The sequence below is a fragment of the Schistocerca piceifrons genome, chromosome 3 (assembly GCF_021461385.2).
Source record: "Schistocerca piceifrons isolate TAMUIC-IGC-003096 chromosome 3, iqSchPice1.1, whole genome shotgun sequence".
Lineage (NCBI taxonomy): Eukaryota > Metazoa > Arthropoda > Insecta > Orthoptera > Acrididae > Schistocerca > Schistocerca piceifrons.
This window is the reverse complement of record NC_060140.1, coordinates 830,027,025-830,050,502: the sequence shown is the minus strand read 5'-3', so window position 1 is coordinate 830,050,502 and position 23,478 is coordinate 830,027,025. Positions and strand designations below refer to the sequence as shown.

At 45.2% G+C, this 23,478-nt stretch overlaps 1 protein-coding gene across 1 annotated transcript in view; it reads left to right on the top strand.

The window, feature by feature from the left end:
• The first annotated feature begins 1,888 nt into the window (after positions 1-1,888).
• Positions 1,889-23,478, top strand: part of LOC124789097 (testis-specific serine/threonine-protein kinase 6-like) — a 53,305-nt gene continuing 31,715 nt past the window's right edge. Inside the window, exons 1-3 of the mRNA XM_047256387.1 lie at positions 1,889-2,038; positions 2,180-2,308; positions 12,240-12,491. Of these exons, the coding sequence (XP_047112343.1) occupies positions 1,889-2,038; positions 2,180-2,308; positions 12,240-12,491 (531 nt within the window). The remainder of the gene's footprint in view (positions 2,039-2,179; positions 2,309-12,239; positions 12,492-23,478) is intronic.

The following is a 23,478-nucleotide window of genomic DNA, read 5'->3' as shown; positions in this document are numbered from 1 at the left end:
GGATTGACAAAGGTTTTTTTTTTTTCATAGTCCATAGTATGGCTAGTCTTTACACAATGGTCAGCCACGGCTGATTTAGTGGCCTGACGTAATTCGGTATGGCGCTTGTGTTCGCGGCAACTCTCTTCTACAGTGCGGACTGTCTCCCCAGTGTATGATTTTCCGCACTGACAGGGAATTCGATAAACGCCTGTTTTTTGAAGGCCTAGGTCATCTTTCACTGAACCCAGTAGAGTCAAGGTTTTTGCAGGGGGTCGGAATACACATTTCACATTGTGTTTCCCCAGGAGTCTACCGATTTTTCTTGAGGTGTTTCCGACAAACGGAATGGACGAGAATTACTTGTGTTCTTCTGTTTCTTCTTCTTGTTCTCTTGGCGCAGTCTGTCTGAGTGCGTGTCTTATTTGCTTCTGGTTGTACCCATTTTTTCGCAATGCTGTCTCGAGGTGCTGCAGTTCTGCTGGAAGGCTCTCCCGATCGCAGATCGATCGTGCCCTGTGAACAAGTGTGCGCAAAACGCCTTCACGCTGGGAGTTGTGGTGGCAGCTGGAGGCATTTAGGTACAAATCGGTGAGTGTAGGTTTTCTATGTACATTGTGTCCCAGCTTGCCGTCAGGTTTCCGTTTCACCAGGACTTCAAGAAACGGTAATGCACCATCTTGCTCGACCTCCATCGTGAACTGTATGGTGGGGTGCAGCGAGTTGAGGTGTTCTAGAAATTCATTTAAGCTGTCCCGTCCATGTGGCCAAACAAGGAACGTGTCATCCACGTAGCAGAAGAAACAAGTTGGTTTTTGTTTGGCTTGTTCTAGTGCCTTCTCCTCTAAATTCTCCACAAAAAGTTGGCTACAACCGGCGATAACGGGCATCCCATGGCGACGCCATCTGTCTGTTCATAATAATTTCCGCAGAACAGGAAGTATGTTGAGGTGAGCACGCACTCGAAAAGCCTTGTTAGGTTGTTGTCGAATTTCTTGCTTATGAGATCGATGGAGTCTTTCAGTGGTACTCTAGTGAAGAGGGACACTACGTCGAAGCTCACTAACAAGTTCCTATCCTGAAGTCGAAGTTCTTGTATACGTTGCACAATGTGGATGGAATTGCGGATGTGGTGTTCGCATTTTCCCACAAATGGACTAAGGAGACCCCTCAGGTGTTGGGCCAGTTCATAGGTTGCTGCTTCTGTGTTGCTGACTATTGGACGCATAGGTGTCCTATCCTCGTAGACCTTTGGTGGCTGTACAGCCGCTCGTGGTCGAAATTTCTTGACAGTTTTTCTCTCAAAGGTACTGCGAAGAAGTTCAACGGTTGTTATTTGAAGGCGACTTGTCGGGTCTCCTTCTATCCTTCTGTACGCTGCGTCATCGGGAAGTTCGTACATTTTTCTCTTATATTGTGGGTGCAGGAGCAGTACTGTAGCATTGCCTTTGTCAGCAGGCAAGATCACCAACTCAGGATCACTGCGTAACCAGCGGATGGACGCTCTCTCCTCCATCGAGATGTTCTGTTTCAGTGGTGCGGACCTGGTGAGCGCACTCCACGTTTCACGACGTATTTCTTCTGCTTCATTGGCTGGCAGAGTGTAGGTGGCCTGCTCCACACTGCTTATAATGTCCACAATCGATAGAGATGTCGGGGTCGGGGCGAATTAAGTCCTTTCTCGAGCACCGACATTGCTGCGTCATTGATCGTTCTTCCTGTACGGTTGATGACAGTACGCTTAGTTGGTTCTTGCGTAGTCTTCTGTCGTGCTACAAGGCGTTCAAACTTCGATGTCTGCTTACTCGTAGCTTTTTTATTCTGGTCGTTAAGCATGATTCAAAGCAGTTGTGTGAACTAATATAGTGGCGTCACTCCTGCAGGTGGCACTGGGATGGCTTTGTGAGGGATGAGTGAGCATTTGAAAGGCGAGGATGAGGACGAGGTGCTTGCCGAGCTGGGCTACCGCGTCAGGCGGCTGCTGGGCAGGGGCACGTACGCCAAGGTGCTGCTGGCGGAGCTGGCGAGGCTGTCGGAGGAGCCGGAGCGCCTGCGCACGGCGGTGAGTACCACCGCCAACGGCGGCAGCGCCAGCGCGGCTGGCGCCAGTGTCAGCAGTGGCGGCGGCGGCGGCGGCGGCGGCGGCGGCAGCGGGCCGTCGCGGCGGTCGCGGTCGCCCGCGGCGCGGGCCTACCCCCAGCTGGCGTGCAAGGTCATCGACACGACGCACGCGCCCCGCGACTACGTGCGCAACTTCCTGCCGCGCGAGCTGGAGATCCTGGGCAACGTGCACCACCCACACATCGTGCACGTACACAGCATCTGGCAGGTCAGTGCCCTGGCACGGACAGTTGTAGGAAAATTAACAATATCAGTTCCAATAACTGTGCACAGTATACAGGGTGGTCCATTGATCGTTACTGGGCCAAATATCTCACGAAATAAGCGTCAAACGAAAAAACTACAAAGGACGAAACTTGTCTAGCTTGAAGGGGGAAACCAGACAACGCCATGGTCGGCCCGCTAGATGGCGCTACCAAAGGTCAAACGGATATCAACTGCGTTTTTTAAATAGAAACCCCCAGTTTTTTTACATATTCGTGTAGTACGTAAGGAAATATTAATGTTTTAGTTGGACCACTTTTTTCGCTTTTTGATAGATGGCGCTGTAATAATCACAAACATGTGGCTCACAATTTTAGACTAACAGTTGGTAACAGGTAGGTTTTTTAAATTTAAATACAGAACGTAGGTACGTTTGAACATTTTATTTCGGTTGCTCCAATGTGATACATGTACCTTTACTATGAAATGATCACCCTTAGCTGCTTACAGGTGTTGACATGCGTCAACGGGGACAGATGAAAATGTGTGCCCCGACCAGGACTCGAACCCGGGATTTCCTGCTTACATAGCAGACGCTCTATCCATCTGAGCCACCGAGGACAAAAAAAGGATAGTACGACTGCAGAGATTCATCTCTGGCACGTCTCCCACGAAACCCACATTCTCAACGTATTGTCCCGCACTACATTCGTAGTGCCCCCGCCCATTATACTCATTACTCGCGGCGCGTTGCCGATTCCCATAAGAGTTCGGGCACTGTTTGTGCATTCGCCGCGAGTAATGAGTATAATGGTGGCTCAGATGGATAGAGCGTCTGCCACGTAAGCAGGAGATCCCAGGTTCGAGTCCCGGTCGGGGCACACATTTTCATCTGTCCCCGTTGACACATGTCAACGCCTGTAAGCAGCTAAGGGTCTTCATTTCATTGTAATTTCATTCTAACGAGCCGCATTGTCACCGATGGTATCTGTTCTTTCTGACATGTCCGGAAGAACAGATACCATCTTAGTATATACATGTACCTTTGTGAACTTATCATTTCGGAGAATGCATGCTGTTGCAGCGTGATTTCCTGTAAATACCACATTAATGCAATAAATGCTCAAAATGATGTCAGTCAACCTCAATGCATTTGGCAGTCAACCTCAATGCATTTGGCAATACGTGTAACGACATTCCTCTCAACAGCGAGTAGTTCGCCTTCCGTAATGTTCGCACATGCACTGACAATGCGCCGACGCATGTTGTCAGGCGTTGTCGGTGGATCACGACAGCAAATATTCTTCAACTTTCCCCACAGAAAGAAATCCGTGGACGTCAGATCCGGTGAACGTGCGGGCCATGGTATGGTGCTTCGACGACCAATTCACCTGTCATGAAATATGCTATTCAATACCGCTTCAACCGTACACGAGCTATGTGCCGGACATCCATCATGTTGGAAGTATATCGCCATTCTGTCACGCAGTGAAACATCTTGTAGTAACATCGGTAGAACATTACGTAGGAAATCAGCATACTTTGCACCATTTAGATTGCCATCTATAAAATGGGGGCCAATTATCCTTCCTCCCATAACGCTGCACCATACATTAACCCGCCAAGGTCGCTGATGTTCCACTTGTCGCAGCCATCGTGGATTTTCCGTTGCCCAATAGTGGATATTATGCCGGTTTACGTTACCGCTGTTGGTGAATGACGCTTCGTCGCTAAACAGAACGCGTGCAAAAAATCTGTCGTCGTTCCGTAATTTCTCTTGTGCCCAGTGGCAGAACTGTACACTACGTTCAAAGTCGTCGCCCTGCAATTCCTGGTGCATAGAAATATGGTACCAGTGCAATCGATGTTGATGTAGCATTCTCAACACCGACGTTTCTGAAATTCCCGATTCTCGCGCAATTTGACTGCTACTTGTATGCGGATTAGCCGCGACAGCAGCTAAAACACCTACGTGAGCATTATCATTTGTTGCAGGTCGTGGTTGACGTTTCACATGTGGCTGAACCCTTCCTGTATCCTTAAATAACTATCCGGCGAACGGTCCGGACACTTGGATAATGTCGTCCAGGATACCGAGCAGCATACATAGCACACGCCCGTTGGGCATTTTGATCACAATAGCCATACATCAACACGATATCGACGTTTTCCACAATTGGTAAACGGTCCATTTTAACACGGGTAATGTATCACGAAGCAAATACCGTCCGCACTGGCGGAATGTTACGTGATACCACGTAGTTATACGTTTCTGACTATTACAGCGCCATCTGTCACAAAGCGAAAAAAGTGGTCCAACTAAAACATTCATATTTCTTTACGTACTACACGAATATGTAATAAAAATGGGGTTTCCTATTTAAAAAGACAATGTTGATATCCGTTTGACCTACGGCAGCGCCATCTAGTGGGCCAACTATAGCGCCATCTGGTTTCCCCCTTCAGGCTAGACAAGTTTCGTTCTTTGTAGTTTTTCGTTTGACGCTTATTTCGTGAGATATTTGGCCCGGTCACTGTCAATGGATCACCCTGTATATGCAATAGTATGAGATCAAGTATACTGACCAACGCAATCAAATAGTATCGCATTTGATATCAGTAGCACAGTACACAGGGCGAACATTAATACAACCGACATATGCAGCGACAGATTCCTAACTGGAAATGGAGGAGAAAACGTCGTGTGCACATGTGTTCAGAAATGAATCTTTGCCACTGTAGATGGCGCTGACAAATGAAAGTTCGTGTGACCATGTGCCATGTGTTCCATGTGTTGCATGCTGTGTGATTGACCCAGCGTACTATCAGCAGCAGAATGGTCCGGTATTCATGCTGGCAACAAGCCGAGATCGTGTTTGTGTACGTTCAAGCAGGTGGAAACGATCGACAGGCAGCATGGCTATACCAAAACAACGATCCTCACACACAACAACCACATTACAGAACGCTTCAAGCTCCATTTGGGCGTTTGTGTGATCATGGGTCCCTTCAGATAGAAGAACGTGCAGGGAGGTGGCTGACTGTGCACACACCAGATTTAAAGGACCGGGTTCTACAGAATATTGAGATGAACCCCAGTACAAGAACCAGGCAACTGGCCCGACAACATGGTGTAAGCCAACATACGATTATGTGTACCCTCCATGTCAACCGCTAAGTGCAAGGATTATCAGCAGTGGATTTCTCTCTAGGGGGGTATTCTGTCGATGCGGTTTGCTCCAGACCATCACAACTATAGGATTTCTGTTATCTGCCCTCTTTAACGACGAAACAACTTTTACCAGAACTGGCATCATAAATTTGCATAATCGTCAACTGTGGGCTACAGGCAGTCCTCAGGGAATGGCTGAGTCGTCTCATCGGCATCAGTTCAGCGTCAATGTATGGGCAGGGATTCTTGCCGGCCACATACTTGGACCAGTTATTGTTCCACAATGCCTCAGTGCAGTAACTGCTTCATAATGTGCCTTTATCGATACGACAGGTGATGTGGTTTCTGCATGATGGATCACCAACCCACTTCCGCATTACAGTTTGCCGACACGGCAACATCTTCCCCAGACGTTGGATATGACACGGACGCCCCGTGGCATGGCCTGCTAGATCATTCGACCTAAGCCCTCTGGATTTTTACCTTTGCCGCATTTGAAAAGCGTTGTGTATGCTGAACCAGTTCCTGATGTGCAGACTGTTCAACAGTGTGCTCACAACGCCTGTGACGCTATTCAGAAAGAGGCCGGAACGTGTAAAAGAGCGCGGCAATCCATAACGCGACCTGTGAACGCATTCGTTGCATCCCACGGAGACCACTGTGAACGTCTGTTGTGACGTGGATGCGATGCAGCTCTGTATTGTGATCTGGGACGATTTGTTGTCGCTGCATGCACGTTGTCCATTTCTGGACACATGTTCATAGGGCCTCTTGTCCTCTATTTTCAGTCAAGAATACGGCCCTGCAGTTCGAGCCTGATGTTCATCTGCACTGAAGAAATTGTTGGCTGTCTTCACGTGTGTGTGTGTGTGTGTGTGTGTGTGTGTGTGTTTTTTGTGTGTGTGTGTGTGTGTGTGTGTGTGTGTGTGTGTGTGTTTGGTGTGTCTTCTTTTGGACATGTCCCAGAGAACAGTCACCACATATGTATAATTAAGACAAAGATCGCTATATATATATATATATATATATATATATATATATAATGTACATATATATTGACACACATGCTTGGAATGACATGGGGTTTCATTATCACAAAAAAATGCTAGATGCATGAATGATGTCTTGCGCACGTCGTTTGGTGATGATCGTGTGCTCAGCCGTCACTTTCGACATGCTTGGCCTCCCAGGTCCCCAGACTTCAGTCCGTGCGATTATTGGCTTTGCGGTTACCTGAAGTCGCAAGTGTATCGTGATCGACCGACATCTCTAGGGATGCTGAAAGGCAACATCCAACGCCAATGCCTCACCATAACTCCAGACATGCTTTACGGTGTTGTTGATAACATTATTCCTCGACTACAGCTATTGTTGAGGAATGATGGTGGACATATTGAGCATTTCCTGTGAAGAACATCTTCTTTGCTTTGTCTTACTTTGTTATGCTAATTATTGCTATTCTGATCAGATGAGGCGCCATTCGTCGGACATTTTGTATTTTTTGGTTCTAATAAAACCCCCATGTCATTCCAAGCATGTGTGTCAATTTGTACCTCTCTATCTACATTATTCAGTTATTTATTCAGTTTTCAAATTTATGCTGACTTTTTGGGGAGCAAAATAACTGATGATGGACGAAGTAGAGAGGATATAAAATGTAGACTGGCAACGGCAAGGAAAGCGTTTCTGAAGAAGAGAAATTTGTTAACATCGAGTATAGATTTAAGTGTCAGGAAGTTATTTCTGAAAGTATTTGTATGGAGTGTAGCCATGTATGGAAGTGAAACATGGACGGTAAATAGTTTGGACAAGAAGAGAATAGAAGCTTTTGAAATGTGGTGCTACAGAAGAATGCTGAAGATTAGATGGGTAGATCACATAACTAATGAGAAAGTATTGAATAAGATTGGGGAGAAGAGAAGTTTGTGGCACAACTTGACCAGAAGAAGGCATCGGTTGGTAGGACATGTTCTGAGGCATCAAGGGATCACCAATTTAGTATTGGAGGGCAGCGTGGAGGGTATAAATCATAGGGGGAGACCAAGAGATGAATACACTAAGCAGATTCAGAAGGATGTAGGTTGCAGTAGGTACTGGGAGATGAAGAAGCTTGCACAGGATAGAGTAGCATGGAGAGCTGCATCAAACCAGTCTCAGGACTGAAGACCACAACAACAACAACTGACTTTTTGATCACCCGGTCTGCACTATTACACTACCTATTAATGGTAAAAAAAATTGTCATATGGCGTCAGTGGTTGGGAGTTCCCAGGCGTGACGTTCGGCCGCCAAGTGCAAGTCTTATTGACTGCGACGCCGCATTGGGCGACTTGCGCGTCGACAGTGGGGATGAAATAATGATGATGAGGTCAGCACAACATCCAATCCCTGAGGGGAGAAAGTCTCCCACCCCAGCTAGGAATTGAACCCGGGCCCCTGTGCATGGCATTCCAACGTGCCGACCGTTCAGCTAATGGGGCGGACACCTATTTATGGTGTGTAAGTGTATGTAGTTCCTTTAAAATCCGAGTACGTCTTGTGGCTGTTTTACTTATTTATCAGCAACTGTATTTTTTTCATCCCTTCACCATTTTTTGCACATCTCTCCAAATACACAAACAAGCACCTTAAACTCAACCCCCCGCAGCTCTGCCACCCACTGTGGTATCTGTCATAGTATCTTTGCTGTAGATCAACTCCTTCACTCAATTCAACTCCTATACTAACAACACTTGTCCCATACATTTTTATATTTATTTTTGGACCACCCTTTTTTCAACTGATTTGATGTGACTTGTCACGAATTCCTCTCCTTTGTCAACCTCTTCATTACTGAGTAGCGCTTACTTCCAACATCCCACATTATTTCTGTCTTCCGCTGCAGTTGACCCTCTACATCTCCTTCAAGATCTACAGTACTTACTCCTTGATGTCTTAACACATATTCTTTCAAATGTTTCAAATGGCTCTGAGCACTATGGGACATAACTTCTGAGTTCATCAGTCCCCTAGAACGTAGAACTACTTAAACCTAACTAACCTAAGGACATCACACACATCCATGCCCGCAGCAGGATTCGAACCTGCGACCGCAGCGGCGCGCGGCTCCAGACTGTAGCGCCTAGAACCGCTCGGCCACTCCGTCCAGCACATATTCTTTCAGCCTTTCCCGTTTTGTTGTCATTGTTTTCCACATATTCCTCTCCTCACTGATTCTGTAGAGAATCTCCACACTTATTATCCTGTCGGTTCACCTAACATCCACAATCCTCCTATAACACCGTCACATCTAAAACGTTTCAATTCTCTTGTTTTCCAAGTTTCCCACAGTCCATCAATCACTTCCATATAATCTTGTACTCAGAATGCACATTCTCAGAAATTTTTTCTTCAATTTAAGGCGAATGTTTGATACTAGAGGTCTTCCTTTGACCAGGAATGCCCTCTTTGTTGTGGTGATCTACTTTCTATGTCCTCGCCGGCCGGTGTGGCCGTGCGGTTAAAGGCGCTTCAGTCTGGCACCGCGTGACCGCTACGGTCGCAGGTTCGAATCCTGCCTCGGGCATGGATGTGTGTGATGTCCTTAGGTTAGTTTAATTAGTTCTAAGTTCTAGGCGACTGATGACCTCAGAAGTTAAGTCGTATAGTGCTCAGAACCATTTTTTTTATGTTCTCCTTGCTTACCGCGTCATGCGTTATTTTGCTCCCCAGGTAGCGGAATTCCTTCACTTCATCCCCTTCGTGGTACCCTATTTTAATGTTAGTTTATCGCAAACCTCATCTCTGCCATCCCTCATTACTTCCATCTTTCTCTGATTTATTCCTAGTCCATATTTCGTCGTCATTAGACTATCGAATCCTTTCAGCAAGTCGTGGAGTTCGTCCTGACTCTCACTAATAGTAGCAATGTTATCAGCGGATCTTATCACTGGTGATAACCTTCCGTCATGAATTTTAATCCAATTCCTAAGACTTTCTTTTACTCGTATTTCTGCCAATGCTTCAGTTGGGGCGAAAGTCTGCTGTCCATTGTTATGTCATTTTTAATCCAAGCACTTCATTCTTAGTCTTCCATATTCATTGTTCCCTCTTGGTTCTCGTACATGTTGTATAATACCCGTCTTTCCCTATAGCTTGCAGCAACAATCCTAAGATTTTCGAACCACTTGCAGCACTTTAAATCTTCGAGCGCTTGTTATAAGTTGATAAATTTTTGTACTTTCAACATTACAGCCCAGTCAGCAATCGTGATAATCCAATATGTAAGAAACCATGAGCCTCGATTGCGGTAATAAAACAAACCTTTACCTAGGTTTCAGACCAAATAATTGAGCCTTCTTCAGAAGATATACCTGAATCTATAATTTGTCTCAGAAGGCATGGTCTAGAAATAAAACTAAAACAGCCTAAATAGGCGTAGTGACATTTTAAAAATGCGGAACATACGTAATAAATGTTACCTAGTCCTACTTAGTATCACGTGTGCTCCCGAGGCCCACCGCACGGCGTCCATGGAGACGAGGCGCACGCCAGAGCTTAAATCATGATGTTGACTTTGTACGTATGTACCGCATTTTTAAAATGTGACTACGCCTATTCAGGCTGTTTTAGTTTTATTACTATACCATGCCCTCTTACACAAATTATATATTCAGTTATATCTTCTGAAGAAGGCTCAATTATTTGGGCTGAAACCTGTGTAAAGGTTGGTTTCATTACCGCAATCGAGACTGATAGTTTCTTATATATATATATATATATATATATATATATATATATAAGCCGATAAACCCTGTGAGAGTATCTTGGTTTTTCTGCCCCTTTCTCCAGGCATCTAAAAAGCCTACGATCTTGCCTAGCATTCTGGTTCACAGTTCATACTACACACTTTCGCGCCCCCAGTCAATTACATCCATATAGTCGAGTCCTTTCTCACTAGCCATCCATCCTACATAACAACCAAAACTCCTGGAATAATCTTCCAAATACAGGTGTGTCTCAAGGATACGTCCTATCATTGCTGATATATCTCCAGCACAGAACTGACACTTCTAAAGACGTCTTCCTATGTAACTATTCCAATGTACTAGAGACACCGTCATCCTTACAGTTCATCCTACCCTCCATTCATGCCAACAATCTCCTCTAACTCTGTCTCGGCAACTTCACCTCCTGTATTACCTCCCCATCAGTCATGCAACAATGTAGGCAATATTTATAGGAACAGTCACCTGAGCATCCAGTCCACTTAATTGAAACACTTAAATATCATGGACAAATACTCGATCAAAAAATAGCTTAAACCTTCATCCCCCTGTCTATCCAAAAAAGTCAATGACTGACTAATACTATTAACCCTATGAACAAGTGGTTGAAGCCCTGTGACCATTATCATACATAAAGAAACCCTCATCCATCCCATCCTTACTAACGCCGATGTAGTATCTACCTTTAAAACTAAACTCTGCCCGAACAGGCCATGAAGGCCTATGGTACCGACCATCCGCCGTGTCATCCTCAGCCCCAGGCGTTCCTGGATACGTATATGGAGCGGCATGTGGTCAGCATACCGCTCTCGCGGCCGCATGTCAGTTTACAAGACCGTAATTATGTACCTCTACACTATTAAATTTTATCAGTCTCTCCAAATCCTAGAGCGACATGTACTCCTTTCTGAATCCGACTGCCGTCTCCTACTCCTATCCTGCATCACCTCAAAAATTTCCCACACCTCATCAGATAAGCAGAACAGTTTTACCTCTTCTTCATCTCGCATAAACCCTATAGTCTCCTTCTTTCTTGAGAATTCTGGGCTGATGCCCTGCCTCTATCAACGTGTTCAACCTTCCTCTCATTGGCAAACATTATATGTCCTTGCCAGCGCAATATCAGTCGCCTTCCGGTTCTACACCATGAACGTATCCCTGAAATGTAACCTTCCTTCCAACCAAAACCTAATCCATACATCCCAAATGAAATGCCCAACCTCTTTACCTACTCCAGCTGACATTTCAATCATCTCCTATTATACATACCTCCCTGCACCATTGAGCCAAAACATTATGACCGCTGCCCACTGTGGTACTGAATGCCGCCTGATGTGGATGTACTCCAAAGGCCAACAAGATCCTCAGGTCTGTCCACAGTAGAACATGGGGTGGGACCAGTTTGTGTAACAACTCCATCACAGGGCAGTATCAGGGACTTTAATCACAAGTTACTGGCCTCAACAGAGGATAAAACGCCTTTGACACCCACCCCAGTCTATAATTGCATGCAACAAGGTAGGAGTGGATGCAACGTCATACTGACAAGTGGGCTCATACTGTGCACTTCTTTGTAAAGATGTTCGATTTTGTAAGCACTGTATGGGGGCCGAATGGAAACACCTCTACGTTATCAGGGCGGTGTCAGGAACCTGCAGAATGTCTTTTGGCACCAATAAAACATATTTAGGAAGTTAATGCTTATTCATTCAGATTTACAGTTGTGTGACTTCTTGTCAGCCTCTGCCGATGCTTCATGCCAGTGACATGGTGAAATTATGTTGTCCCGTTGTTGGCTTGGCTGTCCCCTTTTCTACCCTGTGGCATAAAATCACTGAAATAACATCACATACTCTGTCAATCAATGAAGTTTCATTTTATTTTCCTCACCCATTCTGAGAGACGATGCAAATTAAAATAAATGCAACAATGCAAACTATTCGCTGATTTCAGTGTACTTCATGCCTACATGTGGTGCGCTCATACCGGTGTTTCAGCGTCGAGCCAAATACTACATTTTTATGCGGTTTGTGGAGCGCGGCGACTTGTTGGACTACGTGTTGAAGAACGGTGCCGTGTCTGAGGAGCAGGCTCGCATCTGGATCCGGCAGGTGTCGCTGGCCGTGCAGTACCTGCACGAGATGAACGTGGCTCACCGCGACCTCAAGTGCGAGAACATCCTCATCAGCATGAAATACAATGCCAAGCTGGCGGACTTTGGATTCGCGCGCAGAGTCGTGAATTCAAACGTAAGAGTGAAGTCGAGATAGCTACCTGTTGTTTTCAAATGTTTTGTGAGGGTTGAGGGAGGCAACGGTGCTGATCTCACACTAGAATACCCCACCAGTACCTCACCACTTGTAGGATTTGAAGGTCAGTGCCTTTACATCAACCAGAAAATTGAAGAGGCCGGCGTTGTGACATCTACTGTTGCAGGGTGCAGTGGGGCAATGTGGAATGGGCTGATACCTGTCTGGCGCCCGAGAGGCTTTAGTAAAACACTATTACAGAACAAAATATTCATTGTTCAACAGTACACAAAATGATGCATCTACCGATGTGGTGCAGTGGTTAGCACACTGGATTCCCATTCGGGAGGAAGACAGTTCAAATCCGTTTCTGGCCATCCCAATTTAGGTTTTCTGTGGTTTTCCTAAATCGCTTCAGCCGGTCGCTGTGGCCGAGCGGTTCTAGGCGCTTCAGTCCAGAACCACACGCTGCTGCTACGGTCGCAGTTTCAAATCCTGCCTCGGGCATGGATGTGTGTGATGTCCTTAGGTTAGTTAGGTTTAAGTAGTTCTAAGTCTAGGGGACTGATGACCTCAGATGTTAAGTCCTATAGTGCTTGGAGCCATTTGAACCTAAATCGCTTCAGGCAAATGCCAGGATGGTTCCTTTGAAAGGGCATGGCCGATTTACTTCCCTAATCCGATGGGATCAATGATCTCTCTAATTGGTCTCCCCCCCTAAATCAACCAATAAACCAACAAAATGATGCGGTGGCGTTCCAAGCAATGGCCACTGGCAGGGCACCAGCAGGTGACCACTAAGCATGTGCTGACTGGTTCGTGGCTCACAGCCACAGGTAATGAGAGAGTCAGTCGTGTCTGTTCGAGTGACATCATCAAGCCGCTAGCCATGCACAACAAACATACAGAGTCGACCGCACTACCCAGGGTCGCTAATAGCTTCGGAAACAAGTGACCAGGACATGCACGACCACGCTGTGGACTGCACACATGAAAGGCAGCTATCGGTAGTAGAGTTTCTATACGGGAGCGGGATGTGGGCAGTCCAAGACTGTGCACCCCCACGATGCCAGAGGTACAGCTGCACTTACTCAGATGGGAACCAGACCCCCTTAGGGTCGAAGGCAGCAGAAATTGTTGTAGGGCTTTCAAGTGACCCCCTGATCGAAGGTGCCTAAGTCCTTCCCACGATACGGATGGGGAGTGCTGTGGCTAATACCATCAAAGTCCTCAATATGTGACTTGCTGTTCATAGTAGCTGGCAGACAGATGGATGAGCAGGTGTTAGATAGACATCGGTCCTCCACAAGGATGGTTCAACGCAGATTGGGATACTTCCATTGGGAATGAGCAACATTTACCAGCTGAAAAACGCTCCTGTCGAAGCACAAATGGGGCGAAAATGTTCCTCGTTAAAAGACTCTGACAGAAAATTTGAGAACTAGCGGGTGCAATCCTCATTCCGCCTTCCTTACCAAAAATTTTGGCATGCGAAGATATGCTAAATCATTTTCCCCAATCTCACTTTGTAGTGAAGCTTTCATACTCAGCACCTCCTTTTCACTGCCACTGTCTATATACTCGTATGTCTCTCTCCTACTGTTTCCTTTCTCTTCCATTTGTACTTTCTACTATCTGTCTCTCCCACTGTCATTGTCTTCATCCCATTCTCCCACTCTACCTTACCACTATCACCTTCTCTATAACTTTCATTGTCTCTCTGTCTTACTCCCACTGTCCTTGTCCATTCTTTTGCTCCCACTGCTAGTCTCATCCATCTCTCTTTCTCTTTTATTGCCCCTGTCTCTCACTAATGGTCAGTACCTCCTCGCTCTTGTCTCCCGACGCTATCGTCTTCCATTTCTCTTTCTCTTTCACTGCCACTTTTTCTCTGCCACCATGACTGTTTCCTCTCTCTTTCTCTCCCACTGTCACCCTTTCTTTTCCAACCTCACTCTCTCTCTCTGGTACTTTGTTTCAGAACAAAAAAGTGCGAATATGTAAGAATGTCACAATTTTTAGTAAGGAAGGCGGAATGCGGATTGAAGCAGCTGGTTCCACGCTTTTCTGTAAGTATTTTAAAGAGGAGCATATTCGCCTTTTTGTGTTCCAACAAGGGCATTTTGAGCTGGTTCCATTCTTTTCCCCGTTACAGCAATGTGTGGTTCTTATATGAAACAACTTCTGTAGGTCAGTGAAGGTTTGACAGTTAATTTGCGTACTTCGAAACATTTATATACTTTGACACATATAAACAACAAATAAATGTGCACAATATAAAGTTAAGACAAAATTGTTTTCTTTACATCTTTCCTGGAGACTTCGTTCATCGATCGCAATTCATCGAAACTGCCCTGATAATGCTTTCTGTCATAAAAGAGTAAAAATGTTAATACAAATATATTGATGCATTTCCAGTCTTTCCAATGTTACCTAAGTTTTGAAAGTCATTTTAAGTTATTTTCAGGCATATTAAGTCCGTTTTTAGCCAGTTTATTGTCACTGTAGTACCAATTTGGGCCTATTTACATAGGTACCAAATGCCCGTTGTATAGAGACAACGCATAATAAAGTTTTATTGGCGAAAAAATGCTATCTCGAAACATGGTTAAGTGACCTCGGAACCACTGTGATGACACCAGAACCACTGCCATTTCTTCAATACGTAAGTTGAAACTATGTTAACGCATTAGACCGGATGTTACGTACTGTCTAAGTGCGTATATACGATAACTTTGGCCCTCGGGTCTCGGTAACGGATAATGATATCAAAAAATGTTTCACTGTTCTGCGATAACATAATTTTAACAACATATGATAAAAATTTCGACGATTTGCTACGAATAAAAATTATAGTTGGTCATCCCCACAATTAGCACTTTTGGTACTCAAAAATCAAGATTTTCCGGGTGTATCTTGATAACTGATACAGATTTTCGAAAAGGAGAGAATGGCGTTTCTGCTGAATGTCTAAAGAATGTACCGTTAAAATCTGAGCCGTTTGCTACCATTAGTTATCTAGACAATTGCGACTAACGTTGCAAAACTTCTTATAACCGTTTTTTGCGGTTTTCTTGATAAGTACGGCAACTCTGAATCTCTCAATGTTGGCAACGGGTAATGATATCGAAAAATGTATCGCAGTTCCGCGAGAATGTTATCCTTTGAGCAAGTGGTAAAAATTGCGATGTTCTGCTATGAATAGAAATTGTAAAAGTGGCCATCGCAACTGGTACTTTCCGTACCCAAAAATCATGGTTTTTTTGGGTTTTCTCAGGAACCGTCCATCAACAATCGGTGCTTTTGTAAGCTATCTTATTTCCACTCTAGAGCACACTTAATGAAAAGAAACAACCAATTCGCCAAGTTTGCCTGGGTTGGAGGAAGTATGCATTATTTAATTTTGAACACGCACTCTTCCGATAGTTATACAAACAGTCGATAAGAAATAGGTTATCCAAAACACTTGACCCCTTATCTGTTTCATCAATAGAATCCGAGATATGACCCTTTGAAAAATCGTATTTTCATGCGTGGCTGTCCGGATCGAGTATTTGTACCGTAGATGACCGATAGAGGACTGGCCCTTTTCCCGTCTGGCCAGCTTCCCAGAATGCCGAGTGATGTTCCAACTTTACACTTCAGGGGTTATGGCTGGTGTATCCTGCAGTGTCAGTGTATTGAATAGTTAGTTAGTCGTGCGACCGACTTACGCTTTCTCACCGAACCGCGCACGGTCACCATAATGACAGTACCTCTCTCCTCTGACGTCATTTTGCTACATTGGCATTTCAGACCGCCCAGCTCATACGGTGTGTAGCAATCGGCTCAGTAGCGAGGCCGTCATAGCTGCAATGCTAGTGGCCCCTCCCTGTTGAAACCCCAACCAAATAGTATGGCTTGACGCGCTTTCCTATGCTTGTTGCGTTACGAGGGAAGGTGTCTGAATCTTTTAGGTGGCTGCACCAATACTCGTATATTATTTTGTGGAACACAAAAGTAGTTCCGTACTGACATTCAAAGACGCTATCTCATAAAAAAATCTACATCTACATATATACTACGCTAACCACCAAACGGTGCGTGGCGGACGGCACAATACGCGCCAAAGTCATATTTTCCCCCCTCTGTTCCACTCGCGGATCGCACGAGGGAAAAACGACTGTCTGAACGCCTCAGTACGAGCTCTTATTTCCCTTATTTTTGAATGGTGATCATTACGCGATTTGAAAGTTGGTGGTAATAATATATGCTCCACATCTGCGGTGAAGATTGGATTTCGGAATCTAGTGAGCAGCCCCTTCTATTTAGCGCGTCGTCTATCTGCAAGTGTGTCCCACTTCAAACTTTCTATGAGATTTGTAACGCTCTCGCGATGGCTAAATGTACCAGTCACGAATCTTGCCGCTCTTCTTTGGACCTTCTCAATTTCGTGAATCAGACGCAACTGGTAAGGGTCCCATACAGACGAACAATACTCCAAGACTGGACGAACAAACGTATTGTAAGCTATTTCCTTTGTTGAAGAACTGCATCGCTTCAGGATTCTACCAATAAACCGCAATCTACAGTTCGCCTTACGCGTTACTTGTGTAAGACAGAAACAGTTTTAAAGTAGCTGATTTTCGGAAACGAAACATTTATACTTGCTACACTGACATGGTAAAAATAATGAACAACAGTTAAACAATTATCGACGTTATATACATTAGGAAAATACTACATTGGATCTACTATAATAGACATTCCTCACATGCAGTGAATTAAATTTTTCTCATCAATAAATCATGGCCAGAGATTAAGGAAGTGATAAATACCTAGAAAATAATGGATCTCAGCATGGACTGAATCTAAGAACTTTGGATTCTTAGCCAGTGCGCCAGTAACCATACGCTGAAATATAGCATGAGTTACCCATGATATAAAACGTGTTATCCACTGTATGAATACTTTTCGCGATGGGTGTGAGTCTCGAAAATTACGGTATGTTAACTGTCTTTTAGCAAAAATATTGATTTTCATTTTTACTCTTGTGCTGATGGCATACAAATTCTGTACCACAACATTAACAATGCTCTGAATAATGGCAGATAGAACGAAATGTTATTGATTAGAAGTTAGTTGTGGCGCATCACACCACAATGTACATACTTCACAGGAAAGACTAATTTGTTAGCTGTGGCATATCGGGCCACGATGTAAGTACTTCACAGGAAAGAATAATTTGAAGGTATCAAAATGGTTCAAATGGCTCTAAGCACTATGCGACTTAGTATCTGAGGTCATCAGTCCCTTAGGACTTAGAACTACTTAAACCTAACTAACCTAAGGACATCACACACATTCATGCCAGAGGCAGGATTCGAACCTGCGACCGTGGCAGCAGCGCGGTTCCGGACTGAAGCGCCTAGAACCGCTCGACCACGGCGTTGTCGGCATCCACAGGTAAACTTTACAATTTGCGTCTTACCAATTAACTTTCACAGTCCGCTGTCAGCGTCTTTCTTCGTTTCTTGGAAATAGTAGCGTCATGTAGCCATCTTCACTTCCGTGTCTCCAGATACAATTAGTGTACTTCACTGTAACGTGTGTCCACCCTTCGTCTTCATGATGGCTTGAACTATGGTTAAGGCACTTGTAATGGGGGTTCTGATTCGCTATGGAGGAGTAACAGCCCATGCTTCCTTTAAAGCGGAAACCAGAGAGAGAAGTAATGTTTTGGTCGGAACCGGGGTGAAGTCAGGCCATTTTAGGAATGTTTTTTCTCGCGACCTATTGCCTCACAAAAGTGCATCCAGTGGTAAATATCTCTAACGCTTTTTGTGATCATTTAGTTTCACTTCTCTCGTCAGTTGTATTTTCCAGACCCAAAGCTGCGAAACTTAGATTTCACTGGACTTGCAGCAACATCATCACTCACGATGGCGGTGTTTCCTGCATAACGACCAATTCGAGTACGCCCCGACGACCTAAAATCGAACTTGTTTTCACAGGTTTAGCAGTCAGTCTCAGCACAGCTGACATGTTGGGTGCATTACGTTTACCAAACATTCCACGTAGTTGTCGAACAGTCTGTGTACAACATTTACCACTTTTGTAGTACACTGGTGCGCAAAACCAAAGGACGAATATAACTTTCGCGTGACGTGTCATTGACAACTGTCATAGCTCTGTGAAACGGGAACCTTACATACACTACTGGCCATTAAAATTGCTGCACCACGAAGATGACGTGCTCCAGACGCAAAATTTAACCGACAGGAAGAAGATGCTGTGATATGGAAATGATTAGCTTTTCAGAGCATTCACACAAGGTTGGCGCCGATGGCGACACCTACAACGTGCTGACATGAGGAAAGTTTCCAACCGATTTCTCATACACTAACAGCAGTTGACCGGCGTTGTCTGGTGAAACGTTGTTGTGATGCCTCGTCTAAGGAGGAGAAATGCGTACCATCACGTTTCCGACTTTGATAAAGGTCGGATTATAACCCATTGCGATTGCGACTTACCGTGTCGCGGCATTGCTGCCCGCGTTGGTCGAGATACAATGACTGTTAGCAGAGTATAGAATCGGTGGGTTCCGGAGGGTAATACGGAACGCCGTGCTGGATCCCAACGGCCTCGTATCACTAGCAGTCGAGATGACAGGCATCTTATCCGCATGGCTGTAACGGATCGTGCAGCCATGTCTCGATCCCTGAGTCAACAGATGGGGACGTTTGCAAGACAACAACCATCTGCACGAACAGTTCGACGACGATTGGAGCAGCATGGACTATCAGCTCGGAGACCACGGCTGCTGTTACCCTTGACGCTGCATCACAGACAGAAGCGCCTGCGATGGTGTACTCGACGACGAACCTGGGTGCACGAATGGCAAAACGTCATTTTTTCGGATGAATCCAGGTTCTGTTTACAGCATCACGATGGTCGCATCCGTGTATGGCGACATCGCGGTAAACGCACATTGGAACCGTGTATTCACCGCCATACTGGCGTATCACCCGGAGTGATGGTATGGGGTGTCATTGGTTACACGTCCCGGTCACCTCTTGTTCGCATTGACAGCACTTTGAACAGAGGAGGTTACATTTGAGATGTGTTACGGCCCGTGGCTCTACCCTTCATTCGATCCCTGCGAAAACCTACATTTCAGTAGGATAATGTACGACCGCATGTTGCAGGTCCTGTACGGGCCTTTCTGGATACAGAAAATGTTCGACTGCTGCCCTGGCCAGCGCAATCTCCAGATCTCTCACCAACTGGAAACATCTGGTCAATAGTGACCGAGCAACTGGCTCTTCACAATACGCCAGTCATTACTCTTGATGAACTGTGGTATCGTGTTGAAGCTGCATGGGCAGCTGTACCTGTACACGCCATCCAAGCTCTGTTCGACTCAATGCCCAGTCGTATCAAGGCCGTTATTACTGCCAGAGGTGGTTGTTCTGGGTACTGATTTCTCAGGATCTATGCACCCAAACTCCGTGAAAATGTAATCACATGTCAGTTATAGTATAATAAATTTGTCCTATGAATACCCATTTATCATCTGCATTCCTTCTTGGTGTAGCAATTTTAATGTCCAGTAGTGTAGAAAGAACGGCTACAGTACAGTACAGTACAGTACAGTACAGAAGGTAACTGAAGGTAATATACAATGCGACGAAAAGAAATATGGCACTTATATCCAAAGATAGTAATTACACTGAAGTCATCGGGGTGAGTGGTGGTCCCCTGGACATTACAAACGGCGTGACATAGTAGTTGCTTGTGTGATCACCACGGAAAGAAATGTATAATCTAAAGCGTGCTCCCATGTTGTCCACAAGGTTCATGAGGAATTCTTTAAGTACAGCTTTACATTCCTCCACCAGCGCGGATCATAACTGCTGAATGGTCGTTGGTGCATGTGAATGTGCTGCAGTAACTCTCTCCAACTCCCCCCTCCCTTCCCCCCCCCCCCCCCCCCTTCCCCCAAATACTCGATGGGATTTTGGTCAGGGGAACGGGCGGCTAGTCCATTCACCAAATAGCTTCTCGTTCCAAGAGATCCTCCAATTGCACGGTTCGATGTGGTTGAGCAGTAATATGTATAAAAATGAAGGCAGGGCCGAATGCACCACTGAATAGATGCACATAGTGAAGAAGTATACAGGGCGGTCCATTGATCGTGACCGGGCCAAATATCTCGGGATATAAGCGTCAAACGAAAAAAACTACAAAGGACGAAACTTGTCTAGCTTGAAGGAGGAAACCAGATGGCACTATGGTTGGCCGAATGCACCACTGAATAGATGCACATAGTGAAGAAGTATACAGGGCGGTCCATTGATCGTGACCGGGCCAAATATCTCGGGACATAAGCGTCAAACGAAAAAAACTACAAAGAACGAAACTTGTCTAGCTTGAAGGAGGAAACCAGATGGCACTATGGTTGGCCAACTAGATGGCGCTGCCGTAGGTCAAACGGATATCAGCTACGTTTTTTAAATAGCAATCCCCATTTTTTATTACAAACTCGTGTAGTACGTAAAGAAATATGAATGTTTTAGTTGGACCACTTTTTTCGCTTTGTAATAGATGGCGCTGTAATAGTCACAAACTTATAGCTCACAATTTTAGACGAACAGTTGGTAACAGGTAGGTTATTTAAATTAAAATACAGAACTTAGGAACGTTTCACATTTTATTTCGGTTGTTCCAATGTGATACATGTACCTTTGTGAACTTATCATTTCTGAGAACGCATACTGTTACAGCGTGATTACCTGTAAATAACACATTAATGCAATAAATGCTCAAAATGATGTCCGTCAACCTCAATCCTTTTGGCAATACGTGTAACGACATTCGTCTCGACAGCGAGTAGTTCGCCTTCCGTAATGTTTGCACATGCATTGACAATGCGCTGACGCGTGTTGTCAGGCGTTGTCGGTGGATCACGACAGCAAATATCCTTCAACTTTCGTCACAGAAAAAATTCCGGGGACGTCAGATCCGTGAACGTGCGGGCCATGGTATGGTGCTTCGACGACCAATCCACCTGTCATTAAATATGCTATTCAGTACCGCGAGCTATGTGCCGGACATCCATCGTGTTGGAAGTACAGCGCTATTCTGTCATAAAGTGAAACATCTTGTAGTAACATCGGTAGAACATTACGTATGAAACCAGCATACATTGTACCATTTAGATTGCCATCGATAAAATGGGGGCCAATGATCTTTCCTCCCATAATGCCGCACCATACATTAACTCGCTCTGGAACCGCGCGACCGCTGCGGTCGCAGGTTCGAATCCTGCCTCGGGCATGGATGTGTGTGATGTTCTTACGTTAGTTAGGTTTAAGTAGTTCTAAGTTCTAGGGGACTGATGACCTCAGAAGTTAAGTCCCCTAGTGCTCAGAGACATTTGAACCATTAACCCGCCTAGGTCGCTGATGTTCCACTTGTCACAGCCATCGTGGATTTTCTGTGCGCAATAGTGCATATTATGCCGGTTTACGTTACCGCTGTTGGTGAACGACGCTTCCTCGCTAAACAGAACGCATGCAGAAAATCTTTCATCGTCCAGTAATTTCTCTTGTGCCCAGTGGCAGAACTGTACACGACATTCAATGTCGTCGCCATGCAATAATTCCTGGTGCATAGAAATATGGTACGAGTGCAATCGATGTTGATGTAGCATTCTCAACACCGACGGTTTTGAGATTCCCGATTCTCGCGCAGTTTGTTTGGTACTGATGTGTCGATTAGCCGCGACAGCAGCTACAACACCTACGTGGGCATCATCATTTGTTGCAGGTCGTGGTTGACGATTCACCTGTGGCTGAACACTTCCTGTTTCCTTAAAGAACGTAACTATCCGGCGAACGGTCCGGACACTTGGATGATGTCGTCCAGGATACCAAGGAGCACACATAGCACACGCCCGTTGGGCATTTTGATCACATTAGCCATACATCAACACGACATCGACCTTTTCCGCATGTGGTAAACGGTCCATTTTAACATGGGTAATGTATCACGAAGCAAATACTGTCCGCACTGGCGGAATGTTAAGTGATACCACGTACTTATTGTGACTATTACAGCGCCATCTATGACAAAGCGAAAAAAGTGGTCCAACTAAAACATTCATATTTCTTTACGTACCACACGAATATGTAATAAAAAATGGGGGTTCCTATTTACAAAAACGATGTTGACATCCGTTTGACCTATGGCAGCGCCATCTAGCGGGCCAACCATAGCGCCATCTGGTTTCCCCCTTTCAAGCTAGACGAGTTTCGTTCTTTGTAGTTTTTTCGTTTGACGCTTATTTCGTGACATATTTGGTCCGGTCACTATCAATGGACCACCCTGTAGTGTCAGAATAACGCTGAAGGTGAGTTTATAGTGTTCAAAAATTTGGAGGTACAATAACACCTGGGCCACAAAAAAGATTATATTCAATAATGTTCCGGCGTGCACTGTGTACCCTCATACGACGAGAGGTGAGAACACATAATGAACCCAGGAACAAAGTGGTATATGATAGTTTCGGTGGTGCAAGTGTTATGCATACTGACGTGCAAATCTTTGAACATTGTACACTCACCTCTCAACGCTATTGCGACACTGTACCCCTTCACCATGTACGTCTTTTCAGTGGTGTAGTCGCCCCTGATTTCATATTTATGGATGACAATCCGCGACCGCATCGAGCAGAAAAGTTGGAGGAGCTCCTGGCACGAGAAGGTATTCGGTTAATGGACTAGCCTGCCCATTCCCCCCGACTTAAATCCCATCGACGACCTCTCGATTACGATCCAAAAATGTTCGATGAGATTCATGTCGGGCGATCAGCGTGGCCAAATTGTTCACTCGAATTGTTTAGAATGTTCAAAGCACAGTTGTGGCCCGGTGACATTGGCGCATTATCACCCATAAAAATTCAATTGTTGTTTGGCGTCATGACGAGCATAAATGGCTGCAAATG